The sequence below is a fragment of the Amborella trichopoda genome, chromosome 5 (assembly GCF_054954075.1).
Source record: "Amborella trichopoda isolate Santa Cruz 75 chromosome 5, AtrichopodaSantaCruz75HAP2 v2.0, whole genome shotgun sequence".
NCBI classification, from domain to species: Eukaryota; Viridiplantae; Streptophyta; class Magnoliopsida; order Amborellales; family Amborellaceae; genus Amborella; species Amborella trichopoda.
In genome coordinates, this window is record NC_142340.1 from 1,927,861 (window position 1) to 1,949,752 (window position 21,892).

General features: G+C 33.3%; 1 protein-coding gene across 2 annotated transcripts; it reads left to right on the plus strand.

Moving 5' to 3' along the window:
* Positions 1-2,850: 2,850 nt before the first annotated feature.
* On the plus strand, positions 2,851-15,307 carry LOC18426698 (disease resistance protein ADR2). Of its 2 annotated transcripts, none has more exons than XM_011622300.3 (6): positions 2,851-3,505; positions 10,801-11,911; positions 12,049-12,324; positions 12,440-14,065; positions 14,160-14,767; positions 15,119-15,307. In XM_011622300.3, the coding sequence occupies exons 1-6, from the start codon at positions 3,084-3,086 to the stop codon at positions 15,120-15,122; spliced, it is 4,047 nt and encodes a 1,348-aa protein (XP_011620602.3). In that variant the 5' UTR covers positions 2,851-3,083; the 3' UTR covers positions 15,123-15,307. The 2 variants fall into 2 exon arrangements, with proteins under 2 accessions (XP_011620602.3, XP_020518231.2); XM_020662572.2 differs by having other exon boundaries at positions 2,888-3,505; positions 12,422-14,065.
* The last annotated feature ends 6,585 nt before the right edge of the window (positions 15,308-21,892 follow it).

The following is a 21,892-nucleotide window of genomic DNA, read 5'->3' on the forward strand; positions in this document are numbered from 1 at the left end:
GTTTATGGGAATAAGAAAACATTAAAAATAGGGTTATTATCCAAAATTTACCAGTATTTTAGTTTAATGGAAAAAAAAAAAACCCGACTTTCAAAAACTTCGTTTACACAAATTTTCTTCATTTTCACGTTTTTTTTGGACGAAAATGACATTCACGGTAGTCGTTTTACCAAAATTCATATTAAGATTTACGGTAATTAAAATGACGTAATAACTTGAAGTAATATTACGGTAATTAAAATACTGTAATAACTTTATGTAGTATTTTGGTATTTTAAGTATCGTAATAGATAATAATTTTTTTACGGCATTATTTCTACCATAATTAGGCACCATGTACGACTTCCTTATCGACCAATGAGGGAGAGGAGAAAGAGATGAGACTTGGGAGAGAGGGGTTTTACTGGTGAGAGAGAGAGATTTGAGAGAGAAAGAAAGAGAGAAAAGTGGCGTGGAGAGAAAGAGATAAAGTTTAGGGGTGGATGGAGTTGAAATATAGATAAGGACGGGCGGGAGAGTTGAAAGGCATAGAGATGTTCTGTTGCGGGGATTGAGAGAGACAGAGGGGAAAGTTGAGAGAAAGAGGGGTACGTGGGGTTAAAAGTATCGTATAAAAGGAGTTAAACATTACGGTAGTTAAAGTACCATATAAAATGGAAACATTACGGTAGAAAGAATGCTGTAAAGAAAATGTTATCTATTATGATACTTAAATTACCGTAATACTATTTCAAGTTATTACGGTATTTTAATAACCATAATACTACTTCAAGTTATTACGGTATTTTAATTACGATAAAATACCGTAAAACTACTTCATGATATTAGGATAAAATCATTACCGTCAAGACCATTTTCATCCAAACAAATCCGTAAATTAAGAAAAAGGATGTAGACTAGGTTTTTTGAAAGTTGAGGTTTTTTAAAGTTGTTTTTTTTTTTTTTTTCAAGTAAGCTAAAATATAGGTATATTTGTCATAATTACCCTAGAAAATAAAATATCACAAACCACAAAGCAACCACAAAGGAAGATGTTGGAACATTATCTCAACCGAACTAAATACACCCCACATTGGTTCTTCTCTTTCAATGGCACATGTGATTAATAGTGTATCTCAAATCTTTGAATTATAGGAAAGCCTTGGCTACAAGCTTTAATCAATATGAGAACACTACATCCCGTAATTAATATGAGAGCAATATAGAACATTACATAAACCACCAGGCCTCAATACATTGTATATATGGGGCGTGCCACCACTTTACTCCTACCTTAGGTTGTGTCCCTATTTCTAATTCAAGAAATATTTTTCCAAGGGTGAAAGAAATCAAAGAGAGAAAAAATTAGTGGTGTAGAGATTTATGGGAGAAAGACCCATATTTATAGTGTATCAAGGGGTTGTGTTTACTTTAAGGTTAGTCATTCTTATAAAAATTAGATCCAGATCATTGATCATAGGTGACCTGAGGAGAGAAATTCGAACCATCCAATATTTAGATCAGTAATCTTGATTCTAAAGAATGTGTTAGAACTTTTAATAAAATATGAAAAATAATATCATACTTATTGTTATTTTCTGTAATCTTCTAACAAATATTTTTTTATTGAAATCAAATTTCTTTAATCTCAAGGCCTTCCATTATTGTTTCAATCAAAATCTCTACAAACACTTTCTATAAATTTTCAACTTAATTGCCTTGATTCACATTTCACAAGGCAGAAAATAAGAAAGTACACAAATTAAATTGAGGTGTGCCATCCATGAAGCCCCCACATCACTATGGTGAACTTGGTGAGGGCACATGAGCCCCCTCAAATATTTATGAATTATATAATTATTAAAATATTTTTTAGAATTTTACAAATAAATTTTTTCTCTCAGAATATATAAATACTAAATTGAATATCTCTTAATTTATAAATCTATTTTTTAAAAATAAAATATCCATAGACTCATAAAAATTCAAATAATCAATCTTAAAATTATTTAACATCAAAATAATTAATTTAAAATAATTTTGATGGGAATAATATCCAAGTAGGTCTAGGAATTACAATATCACTTAAACACAACTTCATCTTCAACTGTGAACTATGATTAACACTTACTTTCTCAAATTGGCCTAGCATTTCCTATGACCCACAGTCAGCCATTTAGAGAGGGGATGCAATCTCATTCTATGGATTAGCAATTCTCCCCTGAAGACAAGTCCAAGGTCATATATCCTTGATGAAACCATAACTCTATGGTGTATAAGGGTACTTTCTCGCACATATTCATGCTTCATCTTCAATGGTGATTCGCTCTTCCAATACGGCTATCGTATGTACATGTTGTTTAATGGTTTAGTGATGACTTTGGCCCTCTTCTATAAAGGCTTACTATCGGATACAAGGGTCATTGTCTTTTCACTCACTCTCTTGTGCAACTCTGACCTCATCAATGAATGATCCTTCAAACCCTTATCGGTTTTGTTCCAAGCCCATATAATAAAGGTTTCCAACTCAATTGGCCTAGTACACCAAGCTAAATCTGACTATCAACAAATGACATTCACTTTTCTGGGTACCTTTGAACCATATTCTCTCAATCCTTACCAAATTTACCTTACTCCCCATCCCAATCTAGGTCACAATAAACATATCCTTATGGCTTGACTGATTATTACACATGCAACTTGCTCTTTTTTCTCCCTATCAAATTCAAGCTGGAAATTTTATTTGTCAGGAAATTTCATGGAAGCATCTTCTGTAAGAATTAGAAATAGCAAATAATAGAGTGACCGCTTGACTGCCTCAATTATCAAAATATATTATATTTATGGATGAAAGCAATGTATGTAATATGAGGAAAGAGAAAACCCTGCAGTCCTGCTCTTAGCTGGAATGTAATATAAAATCTGAGAGAGAGAGAGAGAGAAAACCTCAAACAAATTGAGGTAAGCAAAGTCGTGTGAGTTTGCAGAGAGAGAGAGAGAGAGAGAGAGAGAAAGCCGGAACTGCTGCGAGAGGCTCTCAAACAGAGGAAACCCTGAGATATAGAGAAAGAGAGAACCCAAATCACCGGTCAATATCATGTCCGATGGCTGTTTTCCTGAACTACTGTGATGCAGACACAGGAAAGAGCTTCACAGCCCTTCTGGACAAGGCTCTCACTGATTGCGGTATCTCTACCACCTTCTCACTCACACAACAAAAACCACCACCACCACCGAGAGATACAGAGAAAGCTATTGGAGAATGTGAGGTGTTTATAGCCGTCTTTTCACCCAACTATGCCTTCTCTTTCTCCTCCCTTGACAACCTCTCTTATGTACTGAGCTTGCCAAGGAGGAGGACTATCCTTCCTGTGTTTTATGATGTCGATCCTCACCATGTCCGCTCGCAAAATGGACCTTTCGAGAGAGCCTTCGAGGATCACAAAAATAAGAAGACGATGCAGGGGTGGAGAAATGCTTTGAAAGAAGTTGCCGATCTTTCTGGTTGGGTAAATAAGGATTACAGGTATAACCAAACATCTTTGATCTCTTGAAAAATGAACAAAATAGATCGCTCTCTCATGTTCTATCTTTGATGTTAAGTTCAGGAACTCCATACTAAGTAAGCATAAAATGTAGAACCACTTGTATTAAGGGGCGGTTTGGATCTACGGGTAATCTATTTCTATTGAAATACATTTGGGAAAAGTATTTTCCTACGAAATAGATTTCGGCTGTTTGGATGCTACATCGATAAATGACATTTTTTATGTTTTTTTTTAAAAAATTTGTGAAACATTTTTATTATATTATTCATTATAATAAGAGGTAGTTTCTCGCTCTAAATATTTTGTTGGGCAATGAAGTTCTAAACTCGATGGGTTAATATTTGACAAACAAAGCATGATAAATAAAAGATGAAACACATACCACAAGAACACAAAAATTTCTGTAATTCACCTCAAAATGACTATATCCACAATCACTACAAACTGAAATCCAATATTCTAATGAAAGTTATATCAATGATTTTGGAACAAACATCTCGAGAAAACTCTTTTAAATCATTCTCCATTCCTTCTCTTTACTTCTGGCAACCATTACCGACAACACCAGATATTTACTTCTGGCAACCATTACCGACAACACCAGATATTTACTTCTGGCAACCATTACCGACAATACCAGATAGAGACGCGGGAGTAATGAGAAACTGAATTTCTCTCTTACTAAAAGGAAAACAACCCAAAATCTCTATAAAAACCGTTTCTCTACAAGAAACCAACCTTTCACTTTGCAGGAGTCTTCAGGAGACATCATCAATGTTTCTTCTCATAGGAAGCTCTCTTCTATAAGATGAAATTACATCTAATACACACGAGGCTATATATCTATTTCTTTAGAGGAACTACCATTCTCCTATGCTGACCCAAATAAGGCAGAATTCTCTGCACTTTCATCCCATATATATAAAAAGAAAAATGATCTTATAGGACCGTCCCCCACCCATGTGTGTAGGACTCCAAATGATCACCATTAAATTTAGCACGAATATCTAAAAAATTCAAGTCTCACATCCATGTAATAACGTTTTTAGAGATCCATGTCAAATTTAATGATGATCCTTTGGGGTCCTACACACATAGGTAGGGGAGGGTCTTATAGGATCATTAAAAATAGAAATCCATACTAAATAGATGATGTTACGTATATTTCAAAACCATGAGATAAATTCAAGAGTCCTAATCTTTTTGGATTTTCATTTCCTTGAAAGGTTACCAAATATCAATATCAATCTCATGTAATAAGGAAATATCTCAATCCCAAAAGTTTCCCGCTATTTTTCTTGTTCTTTTTTTCTCACTAAATAACCCAATATATAGAAAAACAAATCACCCAAAGAAGTGATACATGCGATCAATCTTTTCCATAACTTTTAGGTACATAAGTTTATCTTTATCTAGTGCGGACTCTCATGTCTATCTTAGCATAACTAGAACTAACCCAAAAAGATAATTTTCTTAATAATATGAACTACCCAAAAAATATGAAATCCAAATAGACGTCACGTGAGACCCCTATCTCTTGCCCATTTAGAGATATCCAAAAAATATTTGTTTCTTAAAATTTAGGATCAACGTCCTTCTATATATAGAAACCTTGAGATATCATGTGGCTTCGCTTGAAATGCAAGACACATCAACAAATCCCCACCTTGACTTGGATGCCACAAGAGATTCCCATTGACCGTTTTCTTCACACGTGCCTCTACAAGGCTCTTACTTAGGCAACGTATTAGTCAAGTCCAAGCATAGCTTGAACTTTTTCAATGGAACAGGATTTTTCAACATAACTGCAACATCCTTCTATGAATCAATTAATAAAATGATATTTGATATCAATATGCTTCGTCCTTGCAAGATATACTTGGTTATTCGCCAAATCTATTGCACTCTGACTGTCACAATAAATAACAGTCTCATCCTGTCATAAGCCCAAATTGTTTACAAGCCCTTTGTGCCAAATGACTTCTTTCATTGCTTTAGTCGTAGCAAAGCAACAATAGTTTGTAGCATCGACACCCAACCGATTGGAGCAATTGCAAGTGTAAGCACATAACATGTAGTAGATCTTCTATAGTCCAAATCATCTGCGAAGTTAGCATCAACATAACCAACAACCTTGTTACCAAACTTGTTATCTCTTTCAAACATCAGCCTCATATCTGATGTACCCTTTAGTTAACGTAGAATATATTTTATTGCATGCCAATGTTCATTTCTTGGATTAGCCATATACTTGCTAACAATACTAATGGCATGAGAAATTTCTGGTCGAGTACAAACTATTGCATACATGAGGTTTCCAATTGCACTCACATACGGAACACGTGACATGTATTCTTTTTCAACATCTAAATTTGGAGATAATACTGTTGACAATCTGAAATGTGTAGCAAGAGGAGTACCCACGGGCTTTGAATTTTCCATCTCGAATCAAGGGATGACTTTTTTAATGTATTCCTTTTGAGATAGCCACAATTTACCCAATTTTCGATCTCTAAGTATCTCCATGCCCAAAATTTTCTTTGCTGAACCTAAATTTTTCATTTCATATTCTTTGACAAGCTGAGTCTTCAATTTACTAGTTTCTAAAGAATTATTTGTACCAATAAGCATATCATGCACATAAAGAAATATATAGATGATCAAACCATTAGTAAATCTCTTAAAATAGAAACAATTGTCATACTTACTTTTGATATACCCATGTCCAATCATGAATGTGTTAAAACCGTTTGTACTATTACCTAGGAAACTACTTTAGACCGTACAACAACTTCTTCAACTTGCAAACATGATACTTATTTCTTTTAACAACAAACTCTTTTGGCTAAGTCATATAAATCTATTCTTCTAACTCTCCATGAAGGAATGCGGTCTTTTTATCTAGATGCTTTAACTCCAAAGTAAACAATACACCATGGCTAATAAAACCCGAATAGAAGTGTGTTTATAACTGGTGAGTAAATCTCATTATTGTCGATACCTTCTTTTTATGCGTAGCCTTTTGCAACCAAACATGCCTTAAATCGATTACCATTAGTCTCAGGTTACCCATCTTTCTTCTTGTAAACCCATTTACAACCATTGGCTCTCTTTCCTATAGGCAACATCATGAGATTTCAAGTACATTTGTTTTGAAGAGACTCCATCTCTTTATCCATGGCTTCACTCCGCCTGCTACTGTCACTATCCTGTGTAGCTTCCTTAAGGCCCTGTTTGATAACTGGAAACAAGTTCATGAAATGTAAATGGAATTTCTTGAAGAACTGTAAATTAGAAGTTACTTGAGAAGTTCCTAGTTTTTGTTTTTGATAACCTCCCTTGGGACGTTAATAAGTTCTTAGTTTTCGTGTTTGATAACTTCCTGGGAAGTTAAAGAAGTTCTAGGTATCTATATTGGAATAGCTTTAAATAGGTAAGATATAAAATGCTAAAATTGAGACCTAAATATTGTTTATTTTTTACTAATTTGTAGAATATTATTGTTTGTGATACAATATCAATTGAAAGTAAAGTACGTTGGATCGAGAGAGAGAGAGTGTGTGTTATGAGATAGAGTTTTATTGATGAGTGAGATAAGCATCCTCGAGAGATATATATTTGTACATCAATTGAAGCAGATGTTACTTTCACACTTCTTTGCACTCAAAGTTGAAGTACTATGCAGACAATGTCAAGCACAACCTTAATTCAATATAGTGTACCAAATCAGTAGTTTCCTAATCCAGTGTCTCAAAATAGAAATCAATATATTTTCTAAACTATTGCAGGTATACAATTTGTTGAGTCTTTTTACAATTATGAAGTGGAATAGGTGTTTAAAGTTCATAAGTAGGTTGTTGATGACTTTCTTCTTAAACCGATTACAAATCTCTCTCGCTATTCCTCACACACACATGCACACTCATATCTATTGGCGACAATTGTGGATTTGGTTTCCTGTATTTTATTGGACTGTGCTATAATAGCTTCAACACAATTTAAAAACACACATGCATAATACAAACAGTAAGAAATCAAACCATTCAACAATAACCAGTAATAACTTGAGCACTACTTACATTCACCATTGATGCATCTATATCCCAATGTAAAAAATATGTTATTCAAATATAAAACAATACTGTTGTTTGTCCCTTAAAACAATAATTTTGGGTTTGGTTTCCCGTCGTCTTTTTTATCCTGATGATACTAGGTCATCAAATGAGGATGAGCTAGATTCATCCTGAACTTCTAATAGGGTGTCATCAGAGCATGTAGTGTTGGGCCTTTCTGGCTTAATATTTATGCCACCTCAAATAGATTTGTATGTCTCATCTACCCTGCCACCCTCATAGATATAATAAAATATATAATACTACATAAATATATAATAAATTTATGGTAATAATTTAAATATAAATATATGATATTCATAACATACTATAATATATAACATATTGTATTTTATATTTATTTTTAATATATATATATATATATATATGAAAATATTTTATATTACATAAGTATATGAAAAATAAATATATTATATGTAATATAGAACATAATATAATAAATAATATAGTGTATTTTTATTTTATTTTCTTATATATAATATATAATAAAGCATATTATATTACGTAAATGTATAATAAATGTATATATATATATATATATATATATTGTATATAATATATATAACATAATGATGTTCTTTTTATTTATTTTATTATATAATACATAATAAAATATATTATGTTACATAAATATATATGCTATATAATACAAATATATTAATAATTTAATTATAAATATATAATATATAATAATATAGTATATTATACATTGTATTTTATATTTATTCTATTAATATATATATATATATATATATATATATATATATATATATATATATATTATAATAATATAAATATCTATTATATAAATAAAATATAATATATAATAAAATATAAACATATATCATATGTAACGTAATGTAATATATAATATAGTGTATTTTATATTTATTTTATTGATATATATATGTATAATATATTATATAATAAATTATTTTATTAAAATTTATTTTTATTATATAATATACATAAAATAATATTATATATAATATAATACAAATATAAATATAAATTAGCAATATAAATATAAATATAAGGTGGAAGGCTTAATAGGGTTTGAGGAATCAAGTTCCTATTTTATGTTCCATCATTTTAGATGGAATTGTTTTTCTTAAGCACAAGGGAATAAAAAAGTTCTAGATAGAACTTCTTTATTGTATAAGTTATATGTATTAAACACGAAACTTGTACAGTAAAGGAGAAGTTCCTTCTTCATCTTCCAATTTCCTGTTATCAAACATACCCTAAAAGTGAATGGCTCTTGGCTTGTGGCAGCCAATGCATAAAACACCACGTCATCAAAACCATACTGTACGACTAGCTTTTTTTATTTCCAAACTGAAACTCTATCTCCATCTCTCTCTAGAGGAAACAACAATCGCATATGGTGACCCAAATAGGGCACACAAACTCTTCATCCCATTTATATAAGAATAGAAGTCCAAACTAAATAGCAAACTTCCTATTGATAATCATATATCGCAAAACCATGAGATCAATCCAATATGAGAATATCTCAATCCCGCATAATATGATAATATCTTAGTCCCACATAGTATGAGATTTCTTTATGTGGGTGATTTGGGATAGTACCAAATCCAACATATATAAGATAATTTATCTCTCTAAAAAATTTCAAGTAGTTTCTCTATCTAAAATTTGATATAATTTATCCCTCTAAAATTTTAAGATATTTTCTCTACCAAGGCTTAAAAATTTGAGATAGATTCTCTCTCTATAATTTTTACGATTGTTTCTCTTACCAAGAATGTTTTAAGTACTTTCACTCTCTAAAACTTAATATTCAAAATAGTTTCTCTCTCACAAAATTTTAATTACATTTTTTTTCTAAAATTTGATATAGTTTGTCTCTGTAACGTTTTAAGATACTTTATTTCTAAAACTTCAATTGTGAGATAGTTTCTCTCACCAAAAAATTTGAGAAAGTTTCTCTCTTAAAATTTTTAAATACTCTCTATAAAACTTAAAATTTGATATAGTTTCTCTTTCTAAAAATTTTCAAATACTTTCTCTATCTAAAACTTAAAATTTAATATTTTCTCTCTTTCAATTTTTTGATGTTGTTTCTTTTTCTAAAAGTTTTGAGATATTTTCTCTTTCTAAAATTTTTTAAGTACTTTCTCTCTCTAGAACTAAAAATTTAAGTTAGTTTCTTTTGATATAGTTTCTCTCTCTAAAAATTTTGAGATATTTTTTCTTTAAAAATTTGAGATAGTTTCTCTCTCTAAAATTTGATAAATTTGAGATAGTTTCTCTCTCTAAAATTGATATAATGTCTTCTAAAATCTTAAGATAGCTCTCTCTTTTTATTACTTGGAATTTGATGTAGTTTCTTTTTCTAAAATTTTTGAGATAGTAACTCTCTCTAAAAAAAAATTAGCATTTTTTCTCTCTAAAACTTAAAATGTGATACACTTTCCCTCTCTAAGAATTTTCAGGTACCTTTTCTTTATGAAACCTAAAATTTAAGATAGTTACCCTCTCTAAAAAAATTTGATATAGTTTCTTTCTCTAAAAATTTTCAAGTACTTTCTCTCTTAAAAGACTTAAAATTTGAGATAGTTTTTCTCTAAATTTTCTGAGATAGTTACTCTCTCTAAAATGTTTTCTGATACTCACCTCTCTAAGATATAGTGTCTCTCTCTAATATTTGAAGATATTTAAAATTTGAAATAGTTTCTCTCTATAAAAATTTTAAGATAATTTCTCTCTCTGAAAAGTTTAGATAGTTTCCTTCTCTAAAATTAAAAATAGTTTCTCTCTCTAAAATTTTAAGATACTTTCTATGTCTAAAACGTAAAATATGGGATAGAATTTCTCTAATTCTTGTGGGTGTTTTTGTAAAATTAATTTTATATTATAAATTGGATGTCTCTATAACAAATAAATCTTGCTGGAAAACAATTTCAGAGGGTAAATTCAATGATACAAATTTCTTTATTTTTAGATTGAAATGAAGAAAACAATTACTGGCGAAAATACATTTCAGTCCAAAAATTTCAATCCAAATGCTAGAAATGTGTCATTTTCTTTATCTACTTCTAAGATGAACGTGTTCAAGTTTTTCCTTCCCCCTTTTTTTATTTTTTTAGCCTAATGAGGAACGATATATTATGTAGGGTTGAAGCAAAATTGGTAAGGAAACTTGTTAAGCATGTTTCTACAAATTTGGAGCGCAAAGCACCAATGCATATTGCTGATCATCCTGTTGGGCTTGAATCTCGCATTGCTGATGTGATGGGACTCTTAGACATTGATAATGTTGAATCTCGGATAATTGGGATCCATGGAATGGGTGGCATTGGTAAGACTACTCTTGCCAAGGCAGTGTATAATAAAATACGTTCAAGCTTCCAAGGCTCCTGTTTCCTCTCAGATGTTAGAGAGTCTTCAAAAACAAATAATGGAGTTGTTGACTTGCAGAAACAACTTCTTAAAGAACTGTTTGATGAAAGTGAGCCAAGTATATATAATGTTGATGGAGGTATCAACGTTATTAAGAACAGGATCGGTTCTAAGAAAGTTCTTGTTATAATTGATGATGTTGATAGTGAGAAGCAGCTTGAAAATTTAGCTATTAACCGTGATGGGTATCACAAAGGGAGTAGGATCATCATCACTGCAAGGGATGAGCATGTGTTGAATGTGAAAAAGAGAGTTGATGAGTCTCATATCTACAAGCGCAAGGAATTGGATGACACACAATCTCTTCAACTCTTCTGTTGGTGTGCATTTGGGATGGATGAACCCACGCCAGAATATGCCAACCTCTCCGAGGATGTGGTATCCACGGTTGATGGCCTTCCACTAGCTCTTGAAGTGTTGGGAAGTTTCTTATTCGACAAGACCCTTGAAGAGTGGGACGAGGCAGTAAAAAATTTGAAACCAATATCTGAAAAGGATGTCATACCAACGTTGAAAATAAGTTTCTATGATTTGAATGAAGAAACAAAACAAGTGTTTCTCGACATTGCATGCTTCTTTATAGGAGAAGATAGAGATTATACAATTAATATATGGAAAGGTTGTGGTTTCCCTCCTTTACTTACCATAAGGAAATTACTGCAAAGATCACTTATAAAGATTACTGATAGGAATACGTTGTGGATGCACGATCAACTTCGTGATATGGGGAGGCGGATTGTTGAACTGGAAAACTTGGATGCTCCTGGAGAGAGAAGTAGGTTGTGGTCTGAAGAAGAAGTCATTGATGTGTTGAAGAATAACAAGGTGAGATATTCCTAAAGAAGCTTATTTTTCTCTTGTTAGAGAAAACTTATATAATGAATGAAGATGATATGGCTGGATACATTTTTATTTTTTAGCATCTTTCTACTTGGCTAATATTTACTTTTATTGTCGATTAGGGAACTAAAAATGTTCGAGGCATAATCATCTTGGATACCGTTGAAATTGAAACTCAAGCATTTAAGTCAATGACCAATCTGAAGCTACTCGACATTTGTGATGCATCTCTTAATGGGAGTTTCAAATATATTTCATCAGAATTAGTTTGGCTACGATGGCAAGGATGTCCTTTACAGTACCTTCTCCTTGATGGCTTTAGCCATGAGAAGCTTGTTGTCCTTGACCTCTCATTCAGCGACTTTGTCCTTGACTTGTCAAACAACAACGTGAAGCCGGTGTGGAACCTAACCTAACCTGTGTTTAAGATCATCTTGTGTCAATTGTTCCATTTCTTTTCTTGAATGCTATGGTGGTTGTTATCCTCACTCGCAGCCTAATCTATTTGTACAGCTTTTCCCGAAGTTGCAGAGTCTTCATCTCAACAATTGCGACAACCTAGAGGGAATTCCCGATTGTTCTCTATACCCAAACTTGGTGAAGTTGATGCTCGCCCAGTGTCTAAAACTCAAGGAACTGCCAGATTCGCTAGGCTCACTAGCAAAACTTAAGGAGTTGGATGTGGATCAGTGCCCGAAACTCAGTAGATTCCCACCATCAATGCGAAGGATGAGGTCACTACGTTATTTAAGAATGGCAAGTGTTGATATAACAACATTACCTGATGATTTTGGGCGTCTTTCTAATCTGGAAGAGTTGGACATGAGTTGGTGCAGTAGGTTGAAAGAGCTCCCAAAAAACTTTGGAAGTCTCACAAGTTTAAGGATTCTCAAAATTAGAGATATCAATTTGATTCTATCTACTTTGTCAGGTCTTTCTTCCTTGGAGGAGTTGCATGCAAGCTGTTGTAATTTGGTGGGGTTGAAGCCTGATGACTTTGAAAAGTTTTCATCATTGAAAGTGTTGAATCTCTGCGAGATCGATTTTCAAGGCCTGCCTATTAGCTTGAGGGGCCTTTCTCAACTAGAAATATTGTCTGTACCAAGCTGTAAGCAGCTGGTTGCAATCCCTGAGCTCCCCACCAGTTTGAAATCTCTAGATGCATCCGGATGTGAAAGTTTGCAAACAATTCCCAACCTATCCCACCTTTCTAAATTGGAACACCTGAATATAAATCATTGTGAGCAGCTGGTGGCTGTACCTGAGCTCCCCACTAGTTTAAATCACCTGGCAACTTGCGGATGCATAAGTGTGCGAAAAATTCTCAACCTATCTCACCTTTCTAATCTAGAACGTTTGTATGTTTCAGGCTGTGAGAAGCTATCAGCTATCCAGGATCTTCCCACCAATTTGAAAATTTTGATGGCTTCCATGTGCATATCTTTGGAAACCATACCCAAACTCTCTCTCATTTCTAAACTAGAACACCTGGATGTTTCAAACTGTGGGAAGCTATCAGCGATCCACGATCTTCCCACCAATTTAAAAATTTTGAACTCTTCCGAGTGCGTATCTTTGGAGCTTATACCCAACCTCTCTCACCTTTCTAAACTACAAACGCTGGATGTTTCAGACTGTGAGAATCTATCAGCTATCGAGGATCTTCCCACCACTTTGGAATTTTTGAAGGCTTCCAACTGCAGATCTTTGGAAACCATACCCAAACTCTCTCACCTTTCCAAATTACAACACCTGGATGTTTCAGATTGTGAGAAGTTACTAGCTATCGAGGATCTTCCCACCACTTTGGAATTTTTGAAGGCTTCCAACTGCAGATCTTTGGAAACCATACCCAAACTCTCTCACCTTTCCAAATTACAAGACCTGGATGTTTCAGATTGTGAGAAGTTACTAGCTATCGAGGATCTCCCCACCACTTTGAAAATTTTGAAGGCTTCCAACTGCATCCGTTTGGTAGTAATATCGAACCTCTCTCACCATTCTCAACTCGAAGAATTTGATTTAAGGAACTGTAAGAGGATGACTAAGATACAAGGTGTTGGTGGATTAAAATGTTTGAGAAAATTGTACTTGAGTGGTTGCAGCCCTCACGTTTGGAGAGGTCAAAACCTCGCAAAGGTAAGTCGCAAGAAAACTAGTAGTATTTGGTTATTGAGTTGGCTTTATTTTATTGACTGCTAATTCCCATTGTGTGTATCTATAATACATATAGGAAATGTTCACAAGTTTAGTGCAGTCAAGTGTTCCTGGGAGCGAGGTTCCAAATTGGTTCGCATGTAAATGCACGCCAAGATGCTCCCTGATTCAAGATGGGGAAATGCTTCAACAAGTGTCGTGCGCACTGCCGTGGCCTTCACATGCAGGCCGTCGTATCAAAGAAATGACGGTGTGCCTTGTTATTTATGTCCATCACAGTACTTACAATCGCAATCGCCATGTGGTTGGCTTATCGACCAAGAGGGAAGACGAAACATTACTTCAAATTCCATTACAAATTTATCCAGTCACCAACCAGAACCAGAATGAAATTTATTTTTACCGTTTTCGAGAAGATCAATATTATGGGAATGGGAAGTTGTGGTTGGAAGATGGGGATGATATTGAAGTCGAGTATAACCCGATCCAATGCGGGTATCAAGCTGCAGACATTGATGAACCGACAGAATGCGAGGATCAAGTTGAAGACATAGACGAATTGAGGGCATCATTGTTGAGATTTCCCTGCATCCGTTTGAAGAAAGTAGGGATCCATTTTGTATATGAATCAGAAGATACTGAGGATTCTACGGAAGAAAAACTGGCCAACTTGTTCAATTCATTGTAAGTTCAATCGCAATTTGCTGCCTCGTTATCTCTTTAGGTACCAATAATAACACATTCATTCCATATTGCTAAAGTGTGTTTTATTTTCCTTGTAACAACTGCCTTTTCATCTAATGATTTTGAAGAAAAGTTAGATTCCTTTGCCTCATTTATAGCAAATCTTGAGCAGCATAGCCTGATTTATATTTAAATTATAATTTCCCCAACTTTTACAATATTATGGGACTCTCTCTCTCTCCATGTGCGTGTCTTGAGGGATGCCAGGTGCTATAAATCTTTATTGCATGATATAATTGGCATAAAATTTTAAACATATTTGATTTCTTTCTATATGCTATTGTTTCTTAGGTAGTGCAAAAGATGATGAAGTTGCCGCATGTTTACGAGGATGTGAGATGTCGCTTTTCCATTCTATTCCCTGTTTGATTGAGGTAATGTAGTTGAGAAATTGACAAGTAATATTACTGTGAAACCAAATCTCGGCTTGAAAGGATCACCTTATTCTATTGGTCTATTAGATTATTACTTGACATCTAACCTTGTTGCAGAATGATAGCTCCACTGCCCTTCATGTTTTTTTTTTATTTCATGTTTATCACGAAATCCCTCTCATTTTTTTTCAATATTAAGAAAATGATAATTTTTCAAAAGATATTTCTGATGTTAAAAAAAAGGAGAGAGGCTTGGGGAGAAATACGGGAAAAGAGAGAAGAGGTTCACAAAAGAATAGAAAAACAATGTCTTTTGTACTTTTGTTTGTGATAAAAAGACGTGTAGATTTAGTCTAGGGGGATTCGAAGATGTAATAAATAGGATCTCCATACGTCTGTCGAGAAATAAAGCCTAAAAAGAAGGTGTACGGAGATTTTTTCTATAAAAATAAATAACCAAGTTTTTATAAAATAAAATTGTCAAAGTACCCTTAAAAATTACAGGGAAATTTGGTCTTTTTATTCTTAAAAATATTTTTTGTTATTTTTATTAAGAGTGTCCTAGTGGGAAAGGGGGCCATAAATTTCATCTCAAAATACTTTGTAAAATTATCTAACTCAAATACTCTGAGTCGTCCAATCAAGATTAGACGAACAAGACCAACTTGTGGCCTTATAATTGAAGTTATCCCGACCGTCAAATAGTGTCAAGAAATATGGTTTAAGTACTAAAAATCTTTGTGATAGCCTTAAAATATATTTTCATCTTCAAAAAAATAGTGTAGATTGACATATCTACGAAAACTTGAATCATGAAAATTGATGGTCCAAAAATGTGTTACGAAATACACTATTTTTAAAACTTGAAATGCAGTTTTTTGTCATGTTCGTGCATCTTGATATTGAGGTGATCAATTTGAAGTTATTTGGGCATAAAAATAACATCTTCTAGTGAAATTTTTGAGGTAGGCTCTAATTTGATCGTTTAGAGTCTCGGTTCTACATAAACTTTTCTCAAAAGTAAATGGTTTCCTTGTGTACTTTTTCTATTTCAGTACCGAAAGTCTGTGGCAATCTTAAAAAATATTTTCATCCCTAGTTATAAAAGTTCAAGCTTAAAAAATAGTACAGATCGAGCAGACCTATAAAAACTTGAAAATTGATAGTCCAAAACTCCATTACAAGATGCACTATTTTTAAAACTCGAAGTCCATTTTTTTTTCATGCCCATACATCGTGGTGTCGAGATGATCAATTTGATGATATTTGGTTATCAAAACAACCTCTTCTATTGAAATTTTTACGGTGCGCTCTAATTTGATTATTTAGAGCCTCACGCTTATATAAAACTGTTCTTTATTATAGCATCCACGTTCTTAAAGAAAAGGAGGCGAGGCCTATAATAAAATGAAAACATCTAAGAGAGAGAGAAGCTCATTCATTTCATGGTTAGAGTTAAAAAAAAAAAAAAAAAAAAAAAAAAGAAAAGAAGAAAAGAAAGAAAGAAAGAAAAGAAGAAGAGAGAAGCTCATTCATGCTTTGGTGCCGCCCTAGTAGTAAATTTGTTGATAAATTTGGTTGGCATTGGGATTGGTTGTATATATGAAGGATTTTTAAGGTTGCTTGTAAATTTTGGTAAAGAAAATATCATTAAAGAGTTCAAATTATTTTAGAAAATCATGAGATGACTTAGAATATCTCATTTATAATTATGAGTTTTAAGTTTCATTTCATATTGTACTTCTTTGAAAGTTTTGTTAGAAGTTGCGTTCTTCCTCAGAAACCTCTCTCCAATCTTCTTCTTCCCGCGCGTTTATCCTTTATCTCCCTGCAACCTCCTCTTCTTTCTATCTCTTCCTCGTTCAATAATGCTCTTTCTCCCATTCGTTTCCTCTCCCGTTCTATCTTTCTCCTTCTCCTTCTCCTTGTCCATTTCTCTTGTTTTGTCTCTCTTCCATCACTAGTTGATCATTATTCTGCAACTCACTTCAAGGCGAATACTTTCTTTCTTGGACTTGGTTATAGCAAGCCAGACAGTTGGCTCACCTATTGATGTGCGTCCCCCTGAAGAATCAAATGTTCATTTCTAAGATGGATATTACACTATGGTACCCGTTGCAAAAAGTCAAAATAGATGGTGAAATTTGAAAAGGGAAAATATATAATGAAACTATTTATCTTTGGAACAAGGTGGTCACAATAAATCTTAACCGTTGGATGTGAAATTGGTTGGCTGCATTTATTTTATTAACCAAGCTCAAAGTTTAAATTTTTTTTTCGAACTTTATGACACCCAAGCTATCTTTCGTACATGCATAAGCTTCACCCTAAAAGGTGGTTCGCTTTCTCGAAACCGCTACCATTATGCATGTCATGTGATGGTACGTAGATGAGGTTTTGGCCATGTCTCTGAAGGCCGTCATCACACAAAAGTCACACAGTCTTTCGGCTTACTCATCCGGGCATACTCCGACCTCATCAAGGAATAACACATTAGAACCCTTATGGGTTAATATTCTATGCCAAGGTAACATAGGTTTTTCCCAACCCACTAGCCTAGACCATCAAACAAAGTTTGGTATTAGCAAACATCATTTCTTTAGTATGGTCCACACAAGATCACACTCCCATTGAATTCATGTTCCATTATATCATATTATTTTACAAGCACTCATAAGGTATTTAATGGCCACACATACCCAATACATATAACATGAGTGAAACATTGCATGATGTCAACAAAGCATAACACATATAGACTTCCTCCTATTCAAGTTGCAAAAGATGGACTTAAGTGGAGAAAGATTGACATCAGCCGTCCATGGTCACTAACGGAGGGCTGATGGTACTAGTATCCTGCTGAGTGGTATGTAAATGTACCTACTCAGTAGCATGTAAATGAATCATAATGATCAGTATGAAAACCTACCTTCTTATTAGCATGCTACATACACCTATATGTGTTGGGTGTGCTTTCTATAAGGCTGCAACATTGAATGATCCAATTAAGGCGCACCTCAAAACTTTATTATAACATGTAATTTAGGTGTAAAAACTTTTTAGGATTATCTAATAATCTATTTCCATATCTTAATTCTAAAAGTTTAAAATCCAAAAATAGTTAAAATCAAGTAGATCTATAAACATATGAAAATCTTGAAAATGGATGGTCTAGATATTGTATTGCAAGATGTACTATTTTTAGGACTCGATTTTTTTTATTGATATATATTAATATATCTCAATGTCTAAATGATCAATTAGAGGGTTTTTCAATATTAAAACAATCTTTTTCGATGGATTTTTGAGGTGCATATTTAATTCTACATGTTAAGGTTGCAACCTTATATAAACTTTTTCCATATAGTTTTTGTATAATTGTATTTTGAATTTATAGCGAAAAGTTTTTATATTACTGTAGGAATATATTATCTATTTACATACCATGCCCAATCTATGAGTACTTTTAGGACCCTAAATTTTGGAGATGTAACACCTTCAATATATAGGTAAAAAAATTCCTAATTGCACTGTTTATTTACTTCAAAAATTTAATGTTTCAAGATTGAACAGAGACTGTCCAATACTTGGAGGTGAGATCCAAGTATTAAGGAATTCAAAATTTAATTTTTTGGTCTAAAAATAATCATCTTGTAACTCTTAGGTGGTTCTCAAGTTTTGAAATTAAAAAAGTAAAAATCCTACGAAAATAGGTCTTCTGGCTGAGGGATTAGGTGTACAGTATATGCTCATAATAGTAGACACATTTTATCTTTAATGCTCTTTATAAGGAATTCTTTTTTTTTTTTTGGGTAAATAAAGTGGTATATGAATGGAGATTTGGGCCCCTACCCTTTGGAGAAAATGGAGTCAAAGACCTCACCATGGAGCTTGACATTACTACCGCCAAGGCCTCAGGCCATTTTCGAAAGTGGTATGCCAGTGGAGATTTTTGGGCCCCTACCCTTTAGTGAAAAATTAGATTGCATATGGGGGGTTTTGAACCCTTGATATGAAAGTGTTGAGGAATGCATGATAACCCCTATAAAATACCCTTTATAAGGGTATTTTGGGCTACGGATATGTTTCTCTATGGTTAAATTAGGGTATAATATGTTGTTCAAGGTCTTCATATAATGGGATTATCAATAAAAAAGTTATATATATTTTGTACCTAGCCGTTACAATCATTCTCACTCATTAGATATCAAATTGGATGGCTCAAGAATGTTTTTTGAAACTTTGTATCGAATCAATGACACTCTTACAACGGCCCATTTTAAAATTCAAATGACAAGAATGATTAAGACTTCTATTTATGTAATGTTGGTTATGAGAGATTTATCACGAGAGCCCTGCCTTCTACCTTCGAGAAATGGTCTTCGCTCTTTGACATGGCAACATCAATGACGGATCATATAAATTTTGTATTTTTTTTTTTGTTTTTTCCTCGAGTATTCACCTTGTTCTACTTTACTTGATCAATGTGTTGGACATCTTGTATTTTTTAAATTTTTTTTTTAAATTTTTTTTTTGGAACAACGACATAAAGGGTAGCGTTTGTATAAGGTTGCTTTTTTATATTGTAGAAGTCAGGTGCACCTCTAAAATTTATTTAGAGATGTTGTTTCGGCATAAAAAATCTTATGATGGTTTCAAAATCTTTTTTTTATCTTCAGTTAGAAAATTTTAAACTTTAAAAATGGTACAGATCGAACAAATTAATACACACTTGAAAATCTTGAAAACGGACGGTCTAAATAACTTTTTACAAGATATACTATTTTTTAAACTTATAATTCTGTTTTTTTCTTGATGTCCATTCATCTCAAAGTCGAGATGACCAGTTGGAGGGTTCTCCTATATGGAAACATTCTCCAATGTAGGATTTTTGAGGTGCACATTTCCTCAACAATACAAGAGTGCAACATTATACAAACTTTTTCCTTCACATAAAGATCATGTATTGTACATTGAGAGCCATGTACAAACGAAAAGCAAAAATAGCTTATGCTCCGCATAAGAACATAGGCTCCTCTAAGATTGTCCTTTGTGACAGGTTGATAGAAAAGTTCCCAGGTAAAACAGAGGGAAAAGACAATAATGAGCCGGCTTTTCTTAATAGAAAAAGAAAATAAACTCACACATGTCTGAAAAGTCCTCACCCTCCATCCAGTAGAATCACACTTTAAGCCAAACATTTCCTACACATTTGTTGAAATTAGTGTTCAAAAAATCGAATTGGCCTCGGATACTGGCCAAAGGCTGGTTCCGACTAACTGGTAAACCCGCAGATTCAACCAGCCTAAGTGAGTAAGCTCTTGCAGGATAAAAAAGTGTGAAAAAAATAAAAAATCTAACAAAATATGAAAATTAATCTATAAAATATGATTAAATAAAACACATCCAAATGAAGTTGAAAATTAGTGGAAATGAATGAATTATTTTTGCCCAGGGACATTTTTTTAAATTTTTTGAAAAAAAAGATGGCACAACTGAAAAATAAGTATTCATGGCCAAAATAATTTCAAATCTTTGTCAAAATGATAAAAAATATTCAATAACGTATTGCAAACAAATCTCTTATTTTTGTTGAGATTTTATATAATTGTTTTCAATTCTTTTTAAAATCCCTAGTCCGATCGCCAAAATCAGAACCAACGACTGCCTGGTTCTGATCTAACCGGCTGGTTCTGAGTTGAACGGGCTGAATTTGCAAACTGATTGAAACGATACTTTCTTTCAATCCAACTCCACTAGAATCTCATCCATGAATCACCCTGAATAGTTACTCTATCACCGCTGAAGAGTAACCGCATTGGCTGTGCAACACTCCAGCTTTCCGTTAATAGAGCACCATAACCTCCTATGAAGTCCCTCTTTCTAACACTCCTAAAAAATACGTGTTTTTTATCCCTCTTGTGGCAGTGTCCATATATGTGGCCTGTTGTTTCTTATGCTCTTGAAATGGGCAAGAAAATGTAACTTAGACTCAAGTTACCCTCTAGAAATTCATCCAAAACAATCCATACATTGAAGCCAACAAAATATAGAATTCAGGATTGAGATTTAATGTAATATATTATTGGCCCTCTCTTGGAAAGATTTATTTTCCTTTTTGGTATGTTTGATTTGTATTTTTTTTTATATTCATATTTGATGTCATCTGGATTTTCATATTGTATTTACCAGTCTGATTTTAGGGTTATAATCAATAATAGAACCGGACCGGACCGGACCGGCAAGTTCTACCGGTGAGCCAGTGAACAAGTGCCCTTGTCGGTCCGGTTCAATCAATGAGCCAAAAAAATCCATCTTTTTTGTTTTTTTATAAGAAGATGGTAGGCTTTATTGTCATATTTAAAAAATGTAATGATAGAAGGGTACACTTAAACTTAAGGGTTAGACTTAAAGGCGGCAACATGCCCTATAGGGCTGGCCTAGACCTGGCTCTGGCATTAAGGCCAAACCAGGTTGGTACTCGCCTTAGTTTAACTGCTCGGGCCACAATTTGTAGCTCAAGCCCTACTTTAGAGCCGTGCCGACCCATTGCCAGCCCTAATTAAAGTATTAAATATATAAAGAATTTAATGTTATGTAACGGACTGATGACATGGGTTTTTAGTAGACCATTTGCGGACTATAGCGTACAAAACATTTGTAAAGACCTCAATTTATTGTCATATATATG

What these genes read in the sequence shown, in the direction of transcription:
- LOC18426698 (XM_020662572.2), top strand. Translation starts at nt 3,084, where the DNA reads ATGGCTGTTTTCCTGAACTACTGTGATGCAGACACAGGAAAGAGCTTC. An exon ending in TGGGTAAATAAGGATTACAG is followed by an intron (nt 3,506 to 10,800) that starts GTATAACCAAAC and finishes TATATTATGTAG; the next exon opens with GGTTGAAGCAAAATTGGTAA. An exon ending in CAAACAACAACGTGAAGCCG is followed by an intron (nt 12,325 to 12,421) that starts GTGTGGAACCTA and finishes CCTCACTCGCAG; the next exon opens with CCTAATCTATTTGTACAGCT.